Raw genomic sequence first — 18,629 nt, 5'->3', positions numbered from 1 at the left:
AGCTCTGGGAGCGCTCCCTGGCTGCAGCACAGACTGAGGCTGAGGGGAGGAATAACAGAGGGCAGGAGCAGACAACAACGGGGACAGCAGCTTGCAGCCAGGCGCTTCCAGGTGACGGCCTGCAGGGACTCTGCGGGGACCAAGCCCCAGAGAGTCATGACTACAGTCCGTGGGAGGGCGGCAGTGTGGACAGATGGTGACACCAATGGCGAGGTTCTTTGTCTACCACCCCCAAGAGCATCAGAACTCTTTGCTGAAATCACACAACCTTGGAGAAAATGACTGAGATTAAGTTTTTGGCCCCGGGCAGAATGGATCTTCAGAACAGAGGCTGAATTCTGCTGTGCAGGAATGAGGAAAGCTCTAATTTCCTGAACCTTTGCGTTCCAGAGGCTGAGGCCCACCTCTGTGAGCTCGTCTTCCCTTCAGGCCGCAGGCTGCAGGATGGTAGGGACACACCTGCCTTGTTTGCCACTCTGTTCTCAGTAGCCAGTGCAGGACGTGGCACGGGAAAGTGCGCATTAGATAGGTGGGAATGAATGCATAAAGCTAGAACCATGATGACTCCTGTGTGATCCTTGGCTGGGTTACCTGTAATGCTATATGCTCCATTTTACAGGCAGAAAAACAAAGGCAGGGTGTGACGATGCTTACCAAGTGTCTCACGGGGACCTGGATGGGATTCAGACCCAGCCCGTCCAGCTTCCACGCAGTGTGCCCTTTCCATTAAGGTAAGGTGGGAAGAGCCAGCCGAGCACTGGCGTGTGATTTGCAGAATGATATAAGCCCGCCTTGCTGGTTCCTGGAAAGTTCTGTGTGAGGTTCTCTTTCTGTCCTCTACTCAGGCAGCATCCCAGAGAGGGCAGACTCCAGGCTTGAAGCAACACAGTCTCTGCTAGGCCCAGAGTATGTTCTGCGTGACAGCAGCCAGTGGAGCCTGTCCCCCGAGCTGGCACCAGGCCTGCTCTCTGCCCACGGCCAAGCCCAAGGGCCTCCAATTATGGAATCACTGAGAGTCTGGCCCTGAGGAGCCTGAGGTTCACAGAGTTGAAGTCTTCACCCTCCTACCCCTGATTGTCCATGTCCCAAAGAGACAGAAGCCTAGGGAAGGGAAAGGCCCCAGCATGAGAACTTACTGGGTCTGTAATGTGAATCTGTTTGGGGCAGAGAGAGAGAGAGAGAGAGAGAGAGAGAGGAAGAACAGGAGAGGACTGGAGGTGGGAGAAAGCAGGGTTCGGGAGGATGAAGGTCACCACTTGAGTGAGGATTGTGCTTGGCTCCGGTGGCCAGTGGTGATGGTATGGTAAATATGCACATTGCAAGCGCACATATGTGTGTCTGTGTGCATGCACACATATGCTCTCCTTCTCCTTCTGTGACCCCTGAGCAGTGAACTCCTTGAGGCAGGCCCAGTTCTTTTATCTCCTGTCGCTCCCCGTCTTCGTGGAGGAATGACACAGGACCCTGCGCTGTTCTTTTGTCTGATCGGCCCTCCCCGGGTTTGCTGCTGGTTCTTCCCGGGTTGGCTACCGACCCTTCCACCTCCGTGGAAGGGCGGTTCTCCCTAGCCACTTTCCCCACTTCTGCGGGGAGCGGCACACCGCCGGCCAGCTCTCTCGGGGGCTGCTCAGATGTTCCTCAGGTGTTCCTTCAGATAGATGTTCCTGGTGAATGTTGTCTTTCTCCTCCTTTATAGTCCTCTTCCACCAATCCCAACTCTGCTACCCACATGCCGAGTACGCTGCTCTCCTCCAATCAGGAGCAGGTCCTGCTGTTTATTGGTTGAACTGGAGGCAGCTGTATAGAAGCTGTTTCCTCCTCTCCCAGCGCCACATTGTGGGAGAGCAGATGCATAAAATAAGTCTTAATTCCAGTAACTTAGTCTAGTCCGAGTTGCTCCCCACAATCTCCTTCGTCTAAGCACTGGTGGGCACCTTGCCAGGTAGCAACAGGGCTCTGGGTAGGAGGCAAAGACTAGGCCGTACTCTCCACCCCACTGCTAACTTGCCAGGTGACATTCAGTGCATCCCTAGGCTTTTCTGCAAAACAGGGCTCAGAGCTGCCTGGTGCCCAGGTGGGCGTCCTGCGGAAGAGCCAAGGAGAACAAGAGGGCATGAGTGCTGCTCAGCACCTGTGTGAGTCTGGCGCTGCACCAAGCACTGGGACACTGTCTCGTTTCATCCTCACAGCGGTTCCTTGAGGAAGAGATCCCTGCCCCCACTTCGCAGAGAAGGAAACGGAGACTCTGAGAGGCAAGGACTTGCCAAAGAACCCCAGAGTGGCAGGTGCAAGTTGGAGGACTCCAACTTGGGCCTCCGTCCAGCCCCTAAGCCTCTGCTATGCCCACAGAGCCCACTGCCCCCCGCCGCCCTCCAGGGCACGATGTGCTTGCCCACAGCAGCACTTCCCAAGGGTTGGTTTAATTCACTCAGTGGCGAAGGATCAGAAGAGGACAAAGTCTCCCAAGGTGGAAATTTTCAAGGAGAATCATCTCAGCAACTCCAGGAAGCTTCTGCGAGAGAACTTCTTGGCCAGGAGTCAGAGACCAAGGCCCGGGTCAGGTTCTGGCCAAGCTGCTAACCCGCACTGGGAGCCTGCTGGCAAGGAGAGCTCTGCTAACGGCTCTCTCAGGAGGGGTGAGGAAGAGCCAGGCCCAAGGGGAAGTCACACTCCTGGATTTGGCTGCTCAGAGAGCATTAGGGGAACCACGTATGAAGTGTCTCATGGAGGACCTGGCCTGTGCAAAGTGCTCCACACGTGCTACCCCTGCCTCCTACTGCTAACACTTATTTAGTGCTTGCTGTATTCCAGACTCTGTCCTCGAGGTTTTATGGACTTTAACACTGTTTGTCTCCATAACAAGCTTGTGAGGCAGGATTGCTACTATGAGTTCCCTCTGGATATACAAGAACGGAGGCCGAGACAGGTGCCACTTCCAAATCCATGCTGTAATGAGCAGGGAGTGCAGATCCCAGGCGGTCCAACTCCTGAGACGTGGTCTCACACGCTCTGCCTTTGACTTCTCACATTGTAGCTTCTCCAGCTACGTGAGGCCATGTGTGACGTCTGGGGCACAAAACTGGTAACCTGGAGTGAATTGTCCCACCACCAAGCAGAGTCTTGAGGACATCCAAGCCCTGCTGCACTTAGTGCCGCCCCTCGCAGAACTCTGCAATGAAAGGACTTCACTCTGCTCCCAGCAGCAGGTGCATCAGCAGCTTGGCAGAGAGAACTGTGGTCCCAGCCAGATGGGGACGACCAGGCCTCACACGCCTGTTCCCTGCTCAAGGTCACTGAGCCAGTTAATGGGGAAGAGTTAATGGAAGCCAAGCTATCCCAGCCTTCATCCTTCCGGGCCTCAGACCCATCTGCCATCCCCAAAACAAGGTGGTCTGGGTGGTGGGGGAGTCAATATACAGGTTGTGACTAGGGAAAATGTCACCAGAGGTGCCCCATGAGACTATGATCTGGGCTGTCCCTATAAGATGAAGAGACCCTAGGGCAAGACTGCCTGTATCCCTCATTAGTAACCTGAGTTAACAGAGGCAGCCTGTTTTATGCCACCTCGAGGGAAGATAACTTGTGTCTCGGAGGCACCATCAATAGAGACCATGGTCATCTTTAGACCCATCAAAACCAGGGGCTGGAGGTGGTGCCCCGGGGAGGCCCACACTAGGCACCTGAAATAAGCGTTGTGAGATGGGAGGTGCTTGTCAGGTGGCAAAGAACTGGCCATGGCTTTCTAGGCAGAGGGAGCAGCAGGTGCAAAGGCCTCGTGATGGACAGAAGACCACCCATTCAAGGATTACACTGTATGGGCTAAGGTGTCATGAGACTGAGGCCAGACAACGTGGCAAGAGCCAGTTCATGGAGAGTTGTGAATGTCATCTCAAGGACTTTGGAGTTTGTCTTGAGAATGTACTGGGCAGGCATTGCAAGGCACTGCCAAGGAGTAGACAGGTGCTGAAAACCCACAGGACAGCACTGAGAGAATCAATGAAGCACCATCGAAGAGTCCTTTTCAGCAAACAGGGTCATCAGAGGAGAGCCCCTGAGAGCCACTCAGCTGCTCTCTGCCTTTGTGTCGTCAGTAAAATGGGATGGTGACCCGTCCTCTACCTACTGTCCACAGAGGAGGTGAGCAGTGGGTCTGGGATCCCAGAGATGAAGGTATGGATAGTAAGGGTACTGTCTTTTTACAAACAAGGACAAAGCACTTACATCCAATCAGCTAGGGGAACAGATCTGCAGCCAAGTTTAGCAACTGACAGATGGCTGCAAGTAAAGGCGTGGGTAAACCCAGGAGGGCCTTGGAGAGGTGATTGCAAGGACAATGCTGGGGAGGAAAAAGACTGGAAGTGAGAATGCTACACGGCCAGCTACAGGGACTGGAGCGCCAGCCACAGCTCCTATAAGCTGCTGCGCTTTGGGCAAGTCACTTCCTTTCCCAGAAACTCAAGCTCCTCTGAAAACAAGAGAGAGACCACTGTGCCTAATCACAGCATTGGAAGAATATGAACTGGGAAAATAAAACTCTTATTTATTTGCACAGTGCTTGATAGTTGACAAAGCACATTACCTACTTCATTTTCTCAGAATCCCACGGGAGAGGAGGTGACATCTGTTGAGTGCCTGCTGTGTGCCAGGCACAGGACTGGGTTTTTTGTTTACAGTCATTCATGCCAGCTTCCTAGCAGCCTTCCTAGGTAGTATCATTATCCTAATTTTACATTTGAAGAAACTGAAGTCAGCCTGCGAGGGAGTGGCACAGGCCGTAATTGACTTCAGAATCCCCAGGTTCCAAGTCCCCGGGACTCAGTGTGCAGTGAGCTGCCTCCTTCAAGTTAGGCATATGAGCTCCATAGGACTGTTCCCACCCCTCCCTCCCTGGCCTCAAGGACATTTTGAGGTTTAAATCAGGTAAGTTCATTAACTTCTCCGAAGTTCGGTTTTCTCCTATGTAAAAATACAGCTGATATTACTGCCTGTGACATAGGAAATTGATATAAATAATATAACTGAAACAAATTAAATGGGTTGAGATGGACAATCAGGGCTGAACATTCAGCTTAAATGCTGTGACACTGTTTGGGAAGCCTGTATCCCTTGTTGGAGTGTTAGCAGGAGTTCCTAATTCCAGCTTCCTGCTAATGCACACCCTGGGAGGCAGCAGAGGATGGCTCAGGTAGTGTCCCCGCTACCCATGTGAGAGATCCAGATGGAGTTCACAGTCCTGCTTTGGCCTGGACCAGCCTCAGCTGTTATGGGTATCTGGGGGTGAACCAGGAAACAGGAGTGTGCCGCTTGCTCATTCTCTCTCTCTCTCTCTTGCTCCCTTCCTTTCAAATAAATAAATTTAAGCTTAAAAATTTTTAAATTGATGTATAAAAGGAATTGAAATATGTAAAGGCTTCACATTAGTGCTTGGAACATATAGAACATAATGTATTTTACATGTAATCCACCCACTGGATAGAAAGAAAGGAAAAGCATTGTCAAGTACAGTAGAAACTCTTACACATTGCTGGTGGCAGTGGAAAGTTGCATGTTTTGGAGAGAAACTTGGTAATATCTGGTGAAGTTGAAAATGTGCATACTCCATGACCCAGCAACTACATCCTCAGGTTAAATGCCCTAGAAAAGTGTTTGCACGTGTGCACAGGGCAACATGCATAAGAACACTTGTGGCAGGGGCCAGCACTGTGGTGCAGCCAGTTAAACTGCTGCCAGCAGTGCCTGCATCCCATATGGATGCAGGTTCAAGTCCCTGCTGCTCCTATGGATCCGGTTCCAAGCTAATGCACCTGGGAAAACAGCAGAGGATGGCCCAAGTGCTTGGACCCTTGCCGCCCATGTGGGAGACCTGGATGAAGTTCCTTGTTCTTTGCTTCAATCTGGCCCAGCTGGTGGAAGATCTCTGTGTCTCCTTCTCTCTCTCTCTCTCTCTCTCTGTCTTTCAATGAAACAAATAAGTATTTTTAAAAAATGCTTGTGACTGCATTATTTGTAAGAAAAAATACTATAAATAATATGATTATTCATCATCAGGAGGATAAGTAAGTTGAGCTACAGACAGACATGGAATACAATGCAGTAGTGAAAAACACGTGAACTATGTGTCTCCACCAAAGTGGATAGTGGGTGGAAGGTAAGTCTCAGTGCATACAGAACAATAGCATTTTTATAAAGCTCAAAAACATATGAACTGGAAAATCCATTGTTTAAGGATGCTTGCACACACAGTAAAACAATTAACAAGCAGGGAATGACAAACACAGAATTCAGGCTGAATGGCAGCAGTGGGATAGGCATGTAGTAGGAAAGAGGAAAGTGAATGGAAAATGAACAGATAATATTGTGTTTCTTAAACTGTTGAGTACCTGGGCATTCATCATGCTATTATTTATATCTTGTTTATTAAATATATGCATATTGCTGACTGTATCTGGCTAATTAAATATACATTTTGTGTGGTTTAAGTGTGCGATAACAAATAAAAATGCAATTATAAAGGGATACACTTCAGCAGAGAAATTATGTCTTGTTTACTTTCTGTTGTCTGATGACAAGCTGCTTGTGCTCATGGAAGGTATATCAGAGTTGTTTGTTAAGTGACTGAGTGAATTAGCAGACAGTTTTCAGTCCTTGTCTCCCCACTTCACAGTCCTTCTACCAACACACACATTGACCAGGGACTAGACGTGTTGGTGTTGCAAACCCCTAGAGACAAGAAAAGCCAAGGAACATGGATAACCGTATGAAAAAACTAACTCAGCTCTGCCTGCTCATTCATCCCTGCTTCCATTCATCCATGCCCATGTCTACTCAGTGAGCATTTATGGAAAATAACCTCGCGGGGATCAGGTGGAGCCTCTCTCGAGAAGTGAAGAGAACTCCCATCCAGTCCAGTTCTCTGCACCTGCTGGTACTGGCACAGAGACCATCACAGTGCCCTGGCTGGACGCCAGGGTGGGCGCGGGACTCGTAGGAAATCTTGCAACTCACCTTGGCACACGAATGAAGAAGGTGTTTCCCCAGGGTGGATGCGCCCTGTGATGAAGACTACCTTCTGCTCTGCCCCTTCCTGGAGATTGTCTGTAAGAAAAAAGGGGAGAGGATTGCTAAGCTGAGGCTAGGAGCTGGTGCAGGGGAGAGATGGGATGCAGAATGGTTGGGATGCTTCATATTTCTCTCTTTTAAAAATGTTTATTTATTTGAAAGTTAGAGAGAGAGAGATATCTTCCATCTGCTGGTTCACTCCCCAAATGGCCCCAATGACCAGAGCTGGGACAGGCCACAGCCAAGATCCTGAAACTCCAACCAGGAGCCTCGAATTCCACCTGGGTCTCCCACATGGGTGGTAGGGGCCCAAGTACTTTGCCATCTTCCACTGTTTTCCTTGGTGCATTATCAGAGAGTTGGATCCAAAATGGAGCAGCTGGGATTTGAACTGGCGCTCATATGGGATGCTGCATTACAGGTAGTGGCTTAAAATGCTACACCACAACACCAGCCCCTTCACATTCCTCTTTTAAATCACTGGATTAGAACCATTAAAGCCCAGGCATTGCAGACTAATTAAGTTATGTTCCTAGGTGCCTAAAATTAAAAGACCACATTGCCTTTCCTTAGTGCAACTGATCATGCTCTATTAATATGTAACATTTACAATAACCCAAGGAAGCCATATGAGTGAGGCTGAATCCCAGATCCACTGACTGTGAACACAGACAAATGTGAATCCTCTCTGACTTTCAATTTTCGAGTCTATAAACTAGGATAGCAATGTGTACTTCCTAAGGTGTGATGCCTGAACAAGCTTGCACAGTGCAGGCTGCACGGTAGGCATTGGGAGAATGATAAAGAAGGCAGCTATTGCTATTTGTAATAGTAATAGTAGCAGCTGCTATTTAATTAGCTTCTTTTGTGTCAGGCACACTATATACATGATTATTAATCCTACTGCAACATAGCGATTCCCTTTAAAGAGACAGAAATGGAGACTTGGAGAGGTTTTATTCTGAGTCTTCATAAAGTTTATGGAAAATGTATATTATGAAAAAGCTATGCGTGAATTTCAAAATGGTTTGCACCAAAACAAATTCTCTTTTAAAAATTTTGTAGTTTATTTATTTTCATTCTATTTGTAAAGCAAATACACACACATACACATAGAAAGAGAGAGATCTTACATCTACTTGCTATCTGTCTTTCCCTCTCCCACTACATCCTCCCTCTTGTTCTGCTTTTCAAGTAAGCAAAAGAAATAGTTAAACATTAAAGAAAGGAAGAAAACAAAATCCAGACACTTACCAATATCTTTATATCTAGTATTAAATAAAATAATTATACAAATAGGAAAATATAGCCCCAAATCAGAACCCAAGCTCAGTCTGCCTCTCTAACTTATATAATAACATTTAACTCTTGCACAAAGATATTATTAGACAAAAGCTGTAGCTAAGAGCAACATTCCCAGAAAGAAGGGGAAGGGAGAGAGTCTATAGCTATTTGCAGAAAAGTAGATCAACACAGAACAGAAAAACGGCCTGAAGGAGACACTGAGAGGGTCGAGTGAGGGATTCCAGGAGGAGTGGGTGGGTAGGGGTAGCAGACAGACTTTCTCCTGACATGCTAGGAACAGGCTGTTGTGTTGAATGTGGTTCATCATCCATCCCCACAGCTGATGCCCCAGCCCCAGAGACTGCAGCAGATGACATCACCCTGTCAAACCTGGTTCTGAAGGTTTGCCACTTGCTTGGTCCATTAGGCGCACCTGAAAGGTAGCAAGAAATGCAACAGTACCAAAATATATTCTTGAGAATGCACTCGGTGTTCAGTTCTGTGCTAGATACCTCTAGGTACAAAGAGAGAAAGAGAGAGAAGACTCACTCGTACTGAAGAACTTTGTGTTTTAAAAGAGGATTTAGACACCTTGAACTCTCCCTGGACTGAACACAAGCTCCTTAAGGGTACATTTCTAACGTCTTTCCCAGAACCTTGCATGGAGTACGTGCTTGAGAACAGGCTGTTGAATTAAAAAAAAAAAAAAAAAAAAAAAAAAAAACCTGAATAGATCATGGTTTCTAAAGAAAGGCAGCCACATATTACCCCACTTCATCATGCCTCTCTGAGGTGGACAGCATTGCCCTCACTTTACAGGTGATGGAACTGACACTCACAAAACGAAGGGCAGGCCTAGGGCCGTGCATCTGTGCATCTAGTGGTGCAGAGCCAAGCCCTGGCTCCCAGCTACTGTCCCTTTCACCTCCCTGTCCGTCTCCTCCTGGACCCACTAACAACAATATAAGATCCCACATCCACAGCACTTCACTGACAATATACGCGAGAGAGTTTGCTTCCATCCCTCAGTGCTGAAGGAAATTGAGCTACTGTCTTAGTATTTATATTGCTTTTCACTTAAAAATAAAGAGAACAACACCAAGCCCTTAAAAAAACACTGTCTAACACTGACCACATCTACTCCAGCAGCTCAGAAATGATAAATGGCGTTAGGGAGGCCCTCTGTGAAGGCTAACTGTATGGATGTCTCCCCTGACCCGCTATCAACTCAATTGCATTCAGCATTTCTGCTGACCACAGGGAAATGCAAAATGGGCATTCTATTTGCACACTAATTTTACTGAGCCCCTGTGTCTTCATAAAATGATAACGTGGGGCTAATAAAAATCAAGCATCTCGGGTGCTAATATAAGCAAATGTTGATGCAGGCAGGTAACAAATTGCTTTGTCATTTAGGAGGCCGTAAAAGAGCATTATAATCATCTTTAGGCAAAATGGATGGGGCGCCTTTGCTTAGCTTTTAGCTTTCATTTGCAAAATCAATTTAAGGGAATGTAGCAGCTCGGAGGTAGTGTGACATGATACCACCCTCACCCCCTCTTGTCACCAAGTCCCAAGACTCCTTGCAAAGCCAATTAAACATACTCTTGGTAGAGGCAGCAGGGATGGAGAAGGAAGGATGCTTAGACAAAGCCGGGGTGGAACAGAATTGCAGACAATGAGACTGAGAAGCCCATAAGGGATGGTAAAAATTGGAGCGTTCACAGAAGTTGGCAGGCTCAAGGATACAAGTGCACACTCAGAGGGAACCCAGGTGGCCCCAGGAGGCTCCCCAGCAAGCCTGGGGTATCTGAAGTCAAATATGCTTTGTCAGCATCCCTAACACATGAGGGTGCATGCACCCCAGCCCCTACTACACACACACACACACACACACACACACACACACCCCACAGGCTCCTCTTGGTCTTCATATTCATCATCTACTCTTTTCTCATTTATAAAATATCTAATGAACAATTCTTAGGTGACCAGGGACCATCATTATCTTTGCTTTACAGAAAACCAAAGCCAGGAGCGAGGAAGTGACTCGCCTGAGTCTTCGCAGCTAATGAGTGGCAGAACCAGGCTCCTAACCCAGGCGGTCTGATTCCACAAGCTGTGTCTTCAATCTCTATGCTATGCTGTCTTTTGTGAAAGAGGACAATAGTATTATCCCCTTATGACAGTGATTAAGTAACATTTATTGATTTGTGCCAGGAATTTCACATACATGACCTTACTTAATTCTCTTATTTTCAAAAAAGAGATATTTGTTTGTTTGTTTGTTTGTTTATCTGAAAGGTAGAGTGACAGGGGGTGGGGCAGAGATCTTCCCTCTGCTGGTTCATTCCCCGAATGGCCTCAACAGCAACATCAGGGCCAGGCTGAAGCCAGGAGCCAGGAAACTCTATCCAGGAACTCTCACTTAGGTGCAGGGGCCCAAGTATTTGGGCCATCGCCCACTGCCTTCCCAGGCACATTAGTAGGGAGCTGGATCAGAAGTGGAGCAGCTGGGACTTGAACCAAGTGCTCTAATATGGGATCCTGGGGTCACAAGCAACTGTGCCACAATGCCTGCCCCTTATTTAACTCCCAGCACCTCAATGAGACATCTACTGTTTTTAGTTTTCTCTTGCCTAAACTTGAGTAAGTGGCAAATATGGGAGCCAAGTCTAACCACAGGATTTTTTTTTGTTTTTATTTTAATTTTTTATTTACTTTTAAAAGTGTCTTATAATTTATTTGAAATGCGGGGGGCAGGAAGAGAGAGAGATAAAGAGAGAGAGAGAAAGAGATCTTCCATCCACATTTGGTTCACTCACTAAATACATATAATAGCCAGGACTGTGCTAGGCTGGAGCCGAGAATCAGGAACTCTGGGTCTCCCATGTGGTTGGCAGGAATGCAAGTGCTTGGGCCATCATCTACCACCTTCTAGGCACATTGGCAGCAAGCTGTGCCAGAAACAGAGGTGGACTGGGTCCCAGGCACTCTGACATGGGATGCAGGCCTCCCTGGCGGCAGTTTAACCTGTTGCACCACAACGCCCAGCCCAAGCCCAGGTTTTCATAATCCCAAATGTAGTTCCTTAACTATTTTGTCATATTGGCTCTTGAAGATTACATAAGGTTGTTGTGGTGGTTTGACAAATACATCCACAAATTCTTTGTTAATCCCCTCCCCTCCAGAGGTGGGGATTAGCTCTCTTTCCCTTCAGTGTGGGCTGCGTTTAGAGATGTGTTTTTAATGAACAGAATGTTATGGAAGTCACTTCTGTGATTCAGCTATAAACAGCCCATCGCTTCCATCTTGGGTGTGCCCTCCCTCTCTCTTGACTCGCTCACTCCCAGGGAAGCCGACTACCATGTCGCGGGGGCACTCAGGCCCCCACGGTGAAGAGGCCTCCACACTGAGGTGGTGACGTATGCATATAGCAGCCAAGGACTTTGATCTGCCAGAGCCACAGGAGTGGGCTGGAAGGAGGATTCTGCAGCCCTGGTCGAGAGTTAATGCAACCTCACGAGAGACCCCATACCAGAACCACTCGACCCCACTGCTCCTGCATTCCTCACCTACAGAAGCTCAGAGGGAACAGGTGTTTATAGTTTTAGGAAGTTAAATTCTGTTGTAATTTATTAGACATCAGTAGAGACACAATAGACTCTCCCTAGAAAAAATTACATTTCCCCCTAGTTGATATGTGGAACTTAAGTAACTTTGCATCTTATTTATTGATGCTGACTTTTAAAAAGATTATTTATTAACCTGAAAGGCAGTTACAAAGAGAAAAAGAGCAATCTTGGTTCATTCCCCAAGTGGCTGCAACAGTTGCGGCTGGACCACGCCATAGCCAGGAGCCAGGAACTCCATCCGGGCCTCCGTTATGGGTTCAGTAGCCCAGGTCCCTGGGCCATCCTCTACTCCTTCCCTGGTTGTGATCGCAGAGAGCTGGATAGGAAGCAGAGCATCCTGGAAGAGAACCAGTGCTCGTGTGCAACACCGGTGTTGCAGGCAGATTATGCCACGCCACAACGCTGGCCCCTTGATGCTGACCTTGACTGAAGAACAACACCGCAGTGTAAGTGCCAAGATGGAGAGAAGACTCCATCTGTTTGCCCAATTATCAATGGATCTGTAACTTGCAAAGGTGCCAGCAGATGCCAACAGGCTCCCAAGAGCACTGGCTGGGCCCTCTGAGGACAAACATATCTCAGAGGTTCACAGCATGAGTTTTGTTTTCCCATCTCTCCTGACAGTAACTCTGACCGTAACTTGTGGGAAGTGAGCTGTACTGTGACGAATGAAGGAGATGTGGAACCGTGAGACAAATGCGAACGCCATGATGGGAGAATCTTCCTTTATTTTATTTTTCCTGTCCCTCCCTCCCTCCATCCCTCCCTCCCTCTTTCTTTCCTGACACCTAAGACTTTTTCATTTTCTTGACTTCATGACTTTTGAAGGCATCATAAAGTTGAGAAATACCCTCTGGCTGGTTTCTACAGCAGACAAGCTGCAGTCTTTGCTCCAATAATCCCAGGATCAAACAGGTCCATGCTATTACTAAGCTGAAGAAATAAGAGATGCTGGTAGCCGCAACAGCACAGTTAGCTCGTGTCTGTCTGCAGGTGCACTCAGGACCAGATAAGCCTCGTCCCTGGTCCCCAGAAATGGCAGCAGCACCACCCTTGCCAGTCCACCTTCTCCTGAGTCTTTCTAAAGTGCTGAGAACTCTTTGGCAGCTCTCCACTGTCCTCAGGGGGAGCCCAGCTCCCTGAGCCCCAGTCCTCGGTCTCTGGCAGCCTGGGAGCCCTCAGCTCTCCAAGCCCTTCCGCAGGCCCTAGTCTCAGCTCACTCTTGGCCCTTTCCCAGACACGACCTGTTCTCCCCCACCTCCACACTGGGTGCCTGTTTTCCCCTCAGCCAGCCTCCATCTCGCCGTCTGGCTTACTCCCACTCAGCTTCAAGTCTCTGGAAGAAATGAACATTCATCCAGGACGTGTCCTAGGCCAGCTCTGGTGTGCACGCTGTGTCTTGTCTGAGTTAATGGGCACAGAGCAAGTCACGCTGCAGGTAACGTGAGACTGCCGCTCTGCTGTTGACACTGACAAGAAAGAGGGAACGGGCTTGGAAATTGTAAGAGAGAGATGGCCAAGGTGCAGGCTAACCTGTCAATCATTTTTATGAAAAAATGAAGGGTTTAGGAGGATCGACAGAACTTTCTTGGAAGCCATGAAAAACCAGTAGATGCACTCGATCAAGATGTGACCTGATGAAGTCCAAGACATTCAGGGATAGCTCAGCCATGCCGAGTGCGGAGTGAACCTAACAGGAGGAACGAGCTGGGGGAGGGGACCTGGGCAGGATGCTGCCGCCTGTGTCTGTACCCTGAGGTGCTCAAATAGAATGCCTGGGCATCCAGGGCTCGGGACAGGGTCTACAGATCACAGCCTGTGAGGCCTTGAACAACCTTCTCTCTCACTCTGACCCTTAGTTCCCTTGTTTACAAACCTTAAGTGAGAGACTTTATGCCCCTGCTGAATGACTTCACCGATAATAGCATTGTCATTTATTGAGTGACGAGTCACAGCCATGGGGTTCCTCAGCCTCATCCATGGACGTTGCAAGCTGGATAAACTGCTGGTTGTGGGAACACTGAGCTGTGCGCTGTGGGACACTGAACCGCATCTTAGCCTCTGCCTGCCAGGAGCCATGCAAACAACCCCCCTTCCCCGGCATGATGAGCAGAACTAGCCTCAGACATTACTGAACACCCCGTGTCTCCTTGGAAGCAAACTAGTCCCTGGGTAAGAACCGCTCTGCTACAAGAATACTCTGCCTATTCAACTGACCTTGTCATTCTCTTCCCAAGCAATTCTTCAATTTCCCACACTCCCTACCTTTGCTGTAACTCCTTTCAAAAGCATCTCCAGGTAATGTCCAGGCCACAGTGCCCTCCGGCTCCTGTGAACTCGCAGTTTATTGTCTGGACCCCTCACCTGGTCATAAATCATTTGCTGACTTGGTCAGGCAGGACCAGGAGCTACAACTCAGATCTGTTCTGCCCACTGCCCAGCATCTGCTCTCCCGAGCCTCGGGGCCATGCTGGGAAAACAGAGGCGTTAGCAAAGTTTATTTTAAGTTCCCTGACCTCTTGATCCCATCAGCCCTTGCTCCCATCACAGGCCTTCCCCTAGGCTCACATCGCCCGTGGTCTAAAATCTGCTGTCTGGGCGGTGCAGTCCCTGTGCTGCAGGGCTGAGGGTGGAGTCTTCCGTGCTTGGCGAGCTGGGAGGGGAGAGGAGTGAGGCCTGGGACAAGTGGGCTCGTGGTGAGGAAGTGCTCCCCAGAAGGGAAGAGCTGGCCTTCTGGCCAGGAGTTTTTCTGGTGCATCTCGTAGTCTTGAAAAAGTAGTGCGCGGATGTTCTTAGGAGGCGTGAAAACCGCTCTTCTGGCTTTAACGAGCAGCGGGATCTCTTGACTCACAGAGGCTCGCATCACACACGCACAGCCTGTGGGTCCCTGGGAACACTCTCACCCTGGAGACAAGTGACCTGCCCCAGGCCGCGCAGCTAGAGAGAGCTGGAGGCAGCTCCACCTGCCCCGGCATAGAACACCAACTTTCGGGCTACCTAGAAAGTGCCCAGCAGATGCCTGCCAGGGAAGTGGGAAAGTAGAGAAGCAGCCGGCCTGAGCTGCAGGTGGCTCAGGCCGGGTGAGAGGCCCTCACCTTCACCGTCTCAGGAGCAGCGCAGAGCCCCCTCTTCTGACAGGCTGCTGCAGTTCTCAAGCCTCCTTGACAGAGGGCTGGCCTCACAGCTTGGGGGCGGGCTAACGGCAGGAGGGCCCTTCCTGTCACTGTCTGGATCCTAGCACTCTGTGAAAGGTAGACTCAGAGCCACCCACTCAGAATATCTGCTGAAGTCAGGGTCCCCAGGAAAGTGACTCAGAGACTCTGTGACTCCCAAGGTCAAGCTTCCCTCGGATTGTTCTTGAGAACGCTGTGACAGGTACAAGTCAATCAGAGTTGGGGCAGACAAAACAACGACTTGAATCAGTGCTACCTGGTGCTCTCGGGCCCAGGAGGCCCTTTTGGTCTGTTTGAGGGGGCAAAGGGGTCGGCTTTGTGCCCTGCATTGACAGACACTGGATGTGGGAGGATCCAAGGCAGCTGCATAGCCTCAGCCAAGGTTGAGTGCAGGTCCCAGTGAGCTGTCGGCCACCTTCACTCCTGGGAACTCTGGGTCCCGAAGGGGCTGCAGACAGTGCACACAGCGTCTGCTACAACAGACTGACTGAGATGGCTAAGAATGGGACAGAGCCAAGGCCCGAGAGACAAGAAGGCTGGGGACTACCCACTTTCTTTTTCGGTTAAATTCCATATGCTGCTAACATTGATTGCATGGCGAACGTTGGGCTGGTATGTCAGGGCACAGAGAGGAATTAGACACTGTCCCTGCCATCCTGGAGTTCAAAAACTATTAGAGGAGAAAGATCAAGCCAGGCTTTGTGGTTACAAACTTGAATCCTGGAGTCAGACAGAAGGACTGTCAAATCCAAGTCCTGGCACATGGGTTGATGTGACCTTGAACTCTGGAATCTTCCTCAGCTGAAAACTGAGGGTAACAATAGTATCAACTTTCTAGAGATCTTATAAAAATTAAATGAGGGGGCTAGTGCTATGGTGTAACAGGTAAAGCCGCAGCCTGCAGTGCCGGCATCCAATATGGGCACCGGTTGGAATCCCGGCTGCTCTACTTCAGATCCAGCTCTCTGCTGTGGTCTGGGAAAGCAGTGGAAGATGGCCCAAGTGCTTGGGCCCCTGAACCCACGTGGGAGACCCAGAAGAAGCTCCCGGCTCCTGGCTTCAGATCTCACAGCTCTGGCCGTTGCAACCATCTGGGGAGTGAACCATGGGATAGAAGACCTTTCTCTTTCTGTCTCTCTCTACTTCTGCCTCTCTGTAACTCTTCCTTTCAAATAAATAAATAAATCTTTAAAAAAAATTGAATGAGATATTGCATCAGGTCCATACATACATAAGACCTGATACATAGTTAAGTTTTCAAAAACAATAGCTTGTTGACACTTAGAGGTCGCTTGACCCAATTGCTTGATCTTACAGATGCAGAAGCTGAGGTCACTAGGATGTCAGCAACAGGAGAGCCATGACCTTTCCTGTCTTTTTCACAATTGGTATCCCCAGTGCCTGACAGACAGCAGGTGCTCAATAGATACGTGTGGGACAGTTGTAGTTATTGGTTGCCCTGTGGCTGAACGAGTATATCAGGCTAGAATTAGGTGCCCAGGCTTCCCCCAACATGTGCTGTGCCTTTGGAATCCACCACTCTAGGCCTCCAGAAATTCCTCTCCAGGTTCACTTTCAGGCTTATTAGCAAATGCAAATTGAATTACGCAGTGCCCTTTTGCAACAAGGACAACAAAAACAGTTTCCCCAGAAAGAGAGGGCAAGGAGAGGTGAAAGATGGGTTGAAAGTCGAAGACAATACATTCTCATCAAACTTGATAAATATGTAAATTAAAGCAGCTAAACAGTTGGCTTTGACAAATGACTGCTCTGGTAATGGATTTTTCCACAGTGAAAGGTGAGAGTTCAGCCTGACTGTTAGTCACAATAAGAACCCTCTCCTGCTTTCCCAGCAATGCGGGCTGCAGGGGCGTACACTGGGATGCTACCAGGCAGAGCAGGGAACTGAGCCTCCTCTTAGAGCATAAGCCGGCTGCTAGGCACAGCACTTCAGTCCTGCAAGACAGGTCCAAGTCTCTGCCTCTCAGATGAGAGCTGAGGTCCAGGCAGGTAAGGGCCGATGTCACCCAAGGGGCCTAGGCCATGGATTGTTGTTGAAGAACATACATTCTGTCCCTGAAATGGTTTTATTGCTGTCTAAGGGTCTCATGGATTTAAAGCCTTCCAGTTTTTTCCCTCACTCCCAACCTGGTGCAATGGAAGTGCTTAGAAAAGAGCTGTTCCTTAACTTGTGACATAGCTGCTACCCCCACCCTATGCCTGCTCTCATCCTGTTTTTCCATCTGTAAGCATTAGCAGTTGGAGCCACGCCAGCTAAAGGCTCGGATACACTAGAGCAGACACAGTGGTCAGATTTCAGGCTATAGACAATGATCATTTTAAGCCATTAGATTTGGGGGATGGAGAAGGCTTCTAACAGGTAGAATATACCGGTCAGTTAGGAGGTGGGCTGAAGAGGAACAGGTTCTGAGCAATTATTAAATATCAGGTATGCTACATGCTTTATGATCCAAGTCTCGGTGGGGCCACCCAACTAGTACGAATCAGGACTGGAACTCAAGCCCATCCTATCTCCAGATACCAGTCTTTCCTCTGACCCCTCAAGGGGAAAGTTTATGCTTGACCTACACTGCATTTCAGAATGTTCATGGAAAATAGGATTAGAAGATAACTTTTTTTTTGTGCAAAAAAAATTGAAATTCATGCATACAAGGGGTCCTCACAAAGATGATGAGAAATACATATCGTGAAAGAAATGATACATGGGTTTCAATTCTTTTTGCGCCAAAATAAGCTTCTATTTTAGCCCCATTGTTCTACAAATCATTTGACATACCCTTATATAGTAAATAAGACGTGTCAGTCTCTGTGTACTCAGACATGTGTGCAGACACATGCACATATATGCTTAGTCCTACAACTAACTGAGATGTCACACAGAGTAATCAGAGCTGAAGTGCAGACAAAAATTCAAGTTCAATGGTTCACAAACTTGGAAAGATGCTATTAATGCAATTTCCTCAAGCAGAGAACCAATATATATGAGTGCTCCAAGTGCTTCAGGAGAGAGTTGCCTGGCAGGGCTGGGAGTAATGTGATCCCAGCCCTGAGCCCAGGATCTGTCTTGCCCGATGCTGGAGGAATTTAGATGTGAAGAGTGTTCTTTCTTTCCTATTGAGATCTTCATCGACTTGTATAAAAATACTACTTTCAACCTCAAATCCCCACTGGCATCTTTATATAAGCACCGAAAATGCTACTGGGCTTTGGAGATTTCATTTAATGAAGGAAAAGTATTTCCATTAAAGAGCGTAATTTTTTTCTCTCTCTCTCTCTCTCCACACAGCATCTTCAGAAGAGTCAGGGAAGCTGAATTGTTCCGGGCTCAGAGAATGAAGCACCCCACGCCTTGCCCATGAGGTGGTTAAACAGGCATGAAGTGGCAGCAGCCGAGGAGGGTAGGGCAGGTTCAGCCATGAGCGGGACATGAGAGTGGTGATGACCGACCACACACAGG

The 18,629-nt window shown here is 48.6% G+C and overlaps 1 protein-coding gene across 2 annotated transcripts in view; it reads right to left on the bottom strand.

Annotated features, from left to right (window-relative positions):
• The window catches only part of LOC100353437 (AGBL carboxypeptidase 4), a 1,500,799-nt gene that overhangs the window by 137,952 nt on the left and 1,344,218 nt on the right, over positions 1 to 18,629 (bottom strand). For both annotated transcript variants that reach the window (XM_089300715.1, XM_089300716.1), the window contains exon 7: positions 7,006 to 7,095. In XM_089300715.1, the coding sequence (XP_089156841.1) occupies positions 7,006 to 7,095 (90 nt within the window). The remainder of the gene's footprint in view (positions 1 to 7,005; positions 7,096 to 18,629) is intronic.

The sequence above is a fragment of the Oryctolagus cuniculus genome, chromosome 7, assembly GCF_051225735.1.
Source record: "Oryctolagus cuniculus isolate XC-2025 breed Fujian yellow rabbit chromosome 7, ASM5122573v1, whole genome shotgun sequence".
Classification (NCBI taxonomy): Eukaryota; Metazoa; Chordata; class Mammalia; order Lagomorpha; family Leporidae; genus Oryctolagus; species Oryctolagus cuniculus.
The sequence above is the reverse complement of the archived record's forward strand: the minus strand, read 5'-3'. Positions and strand labels throughout refer to the sequence as shown.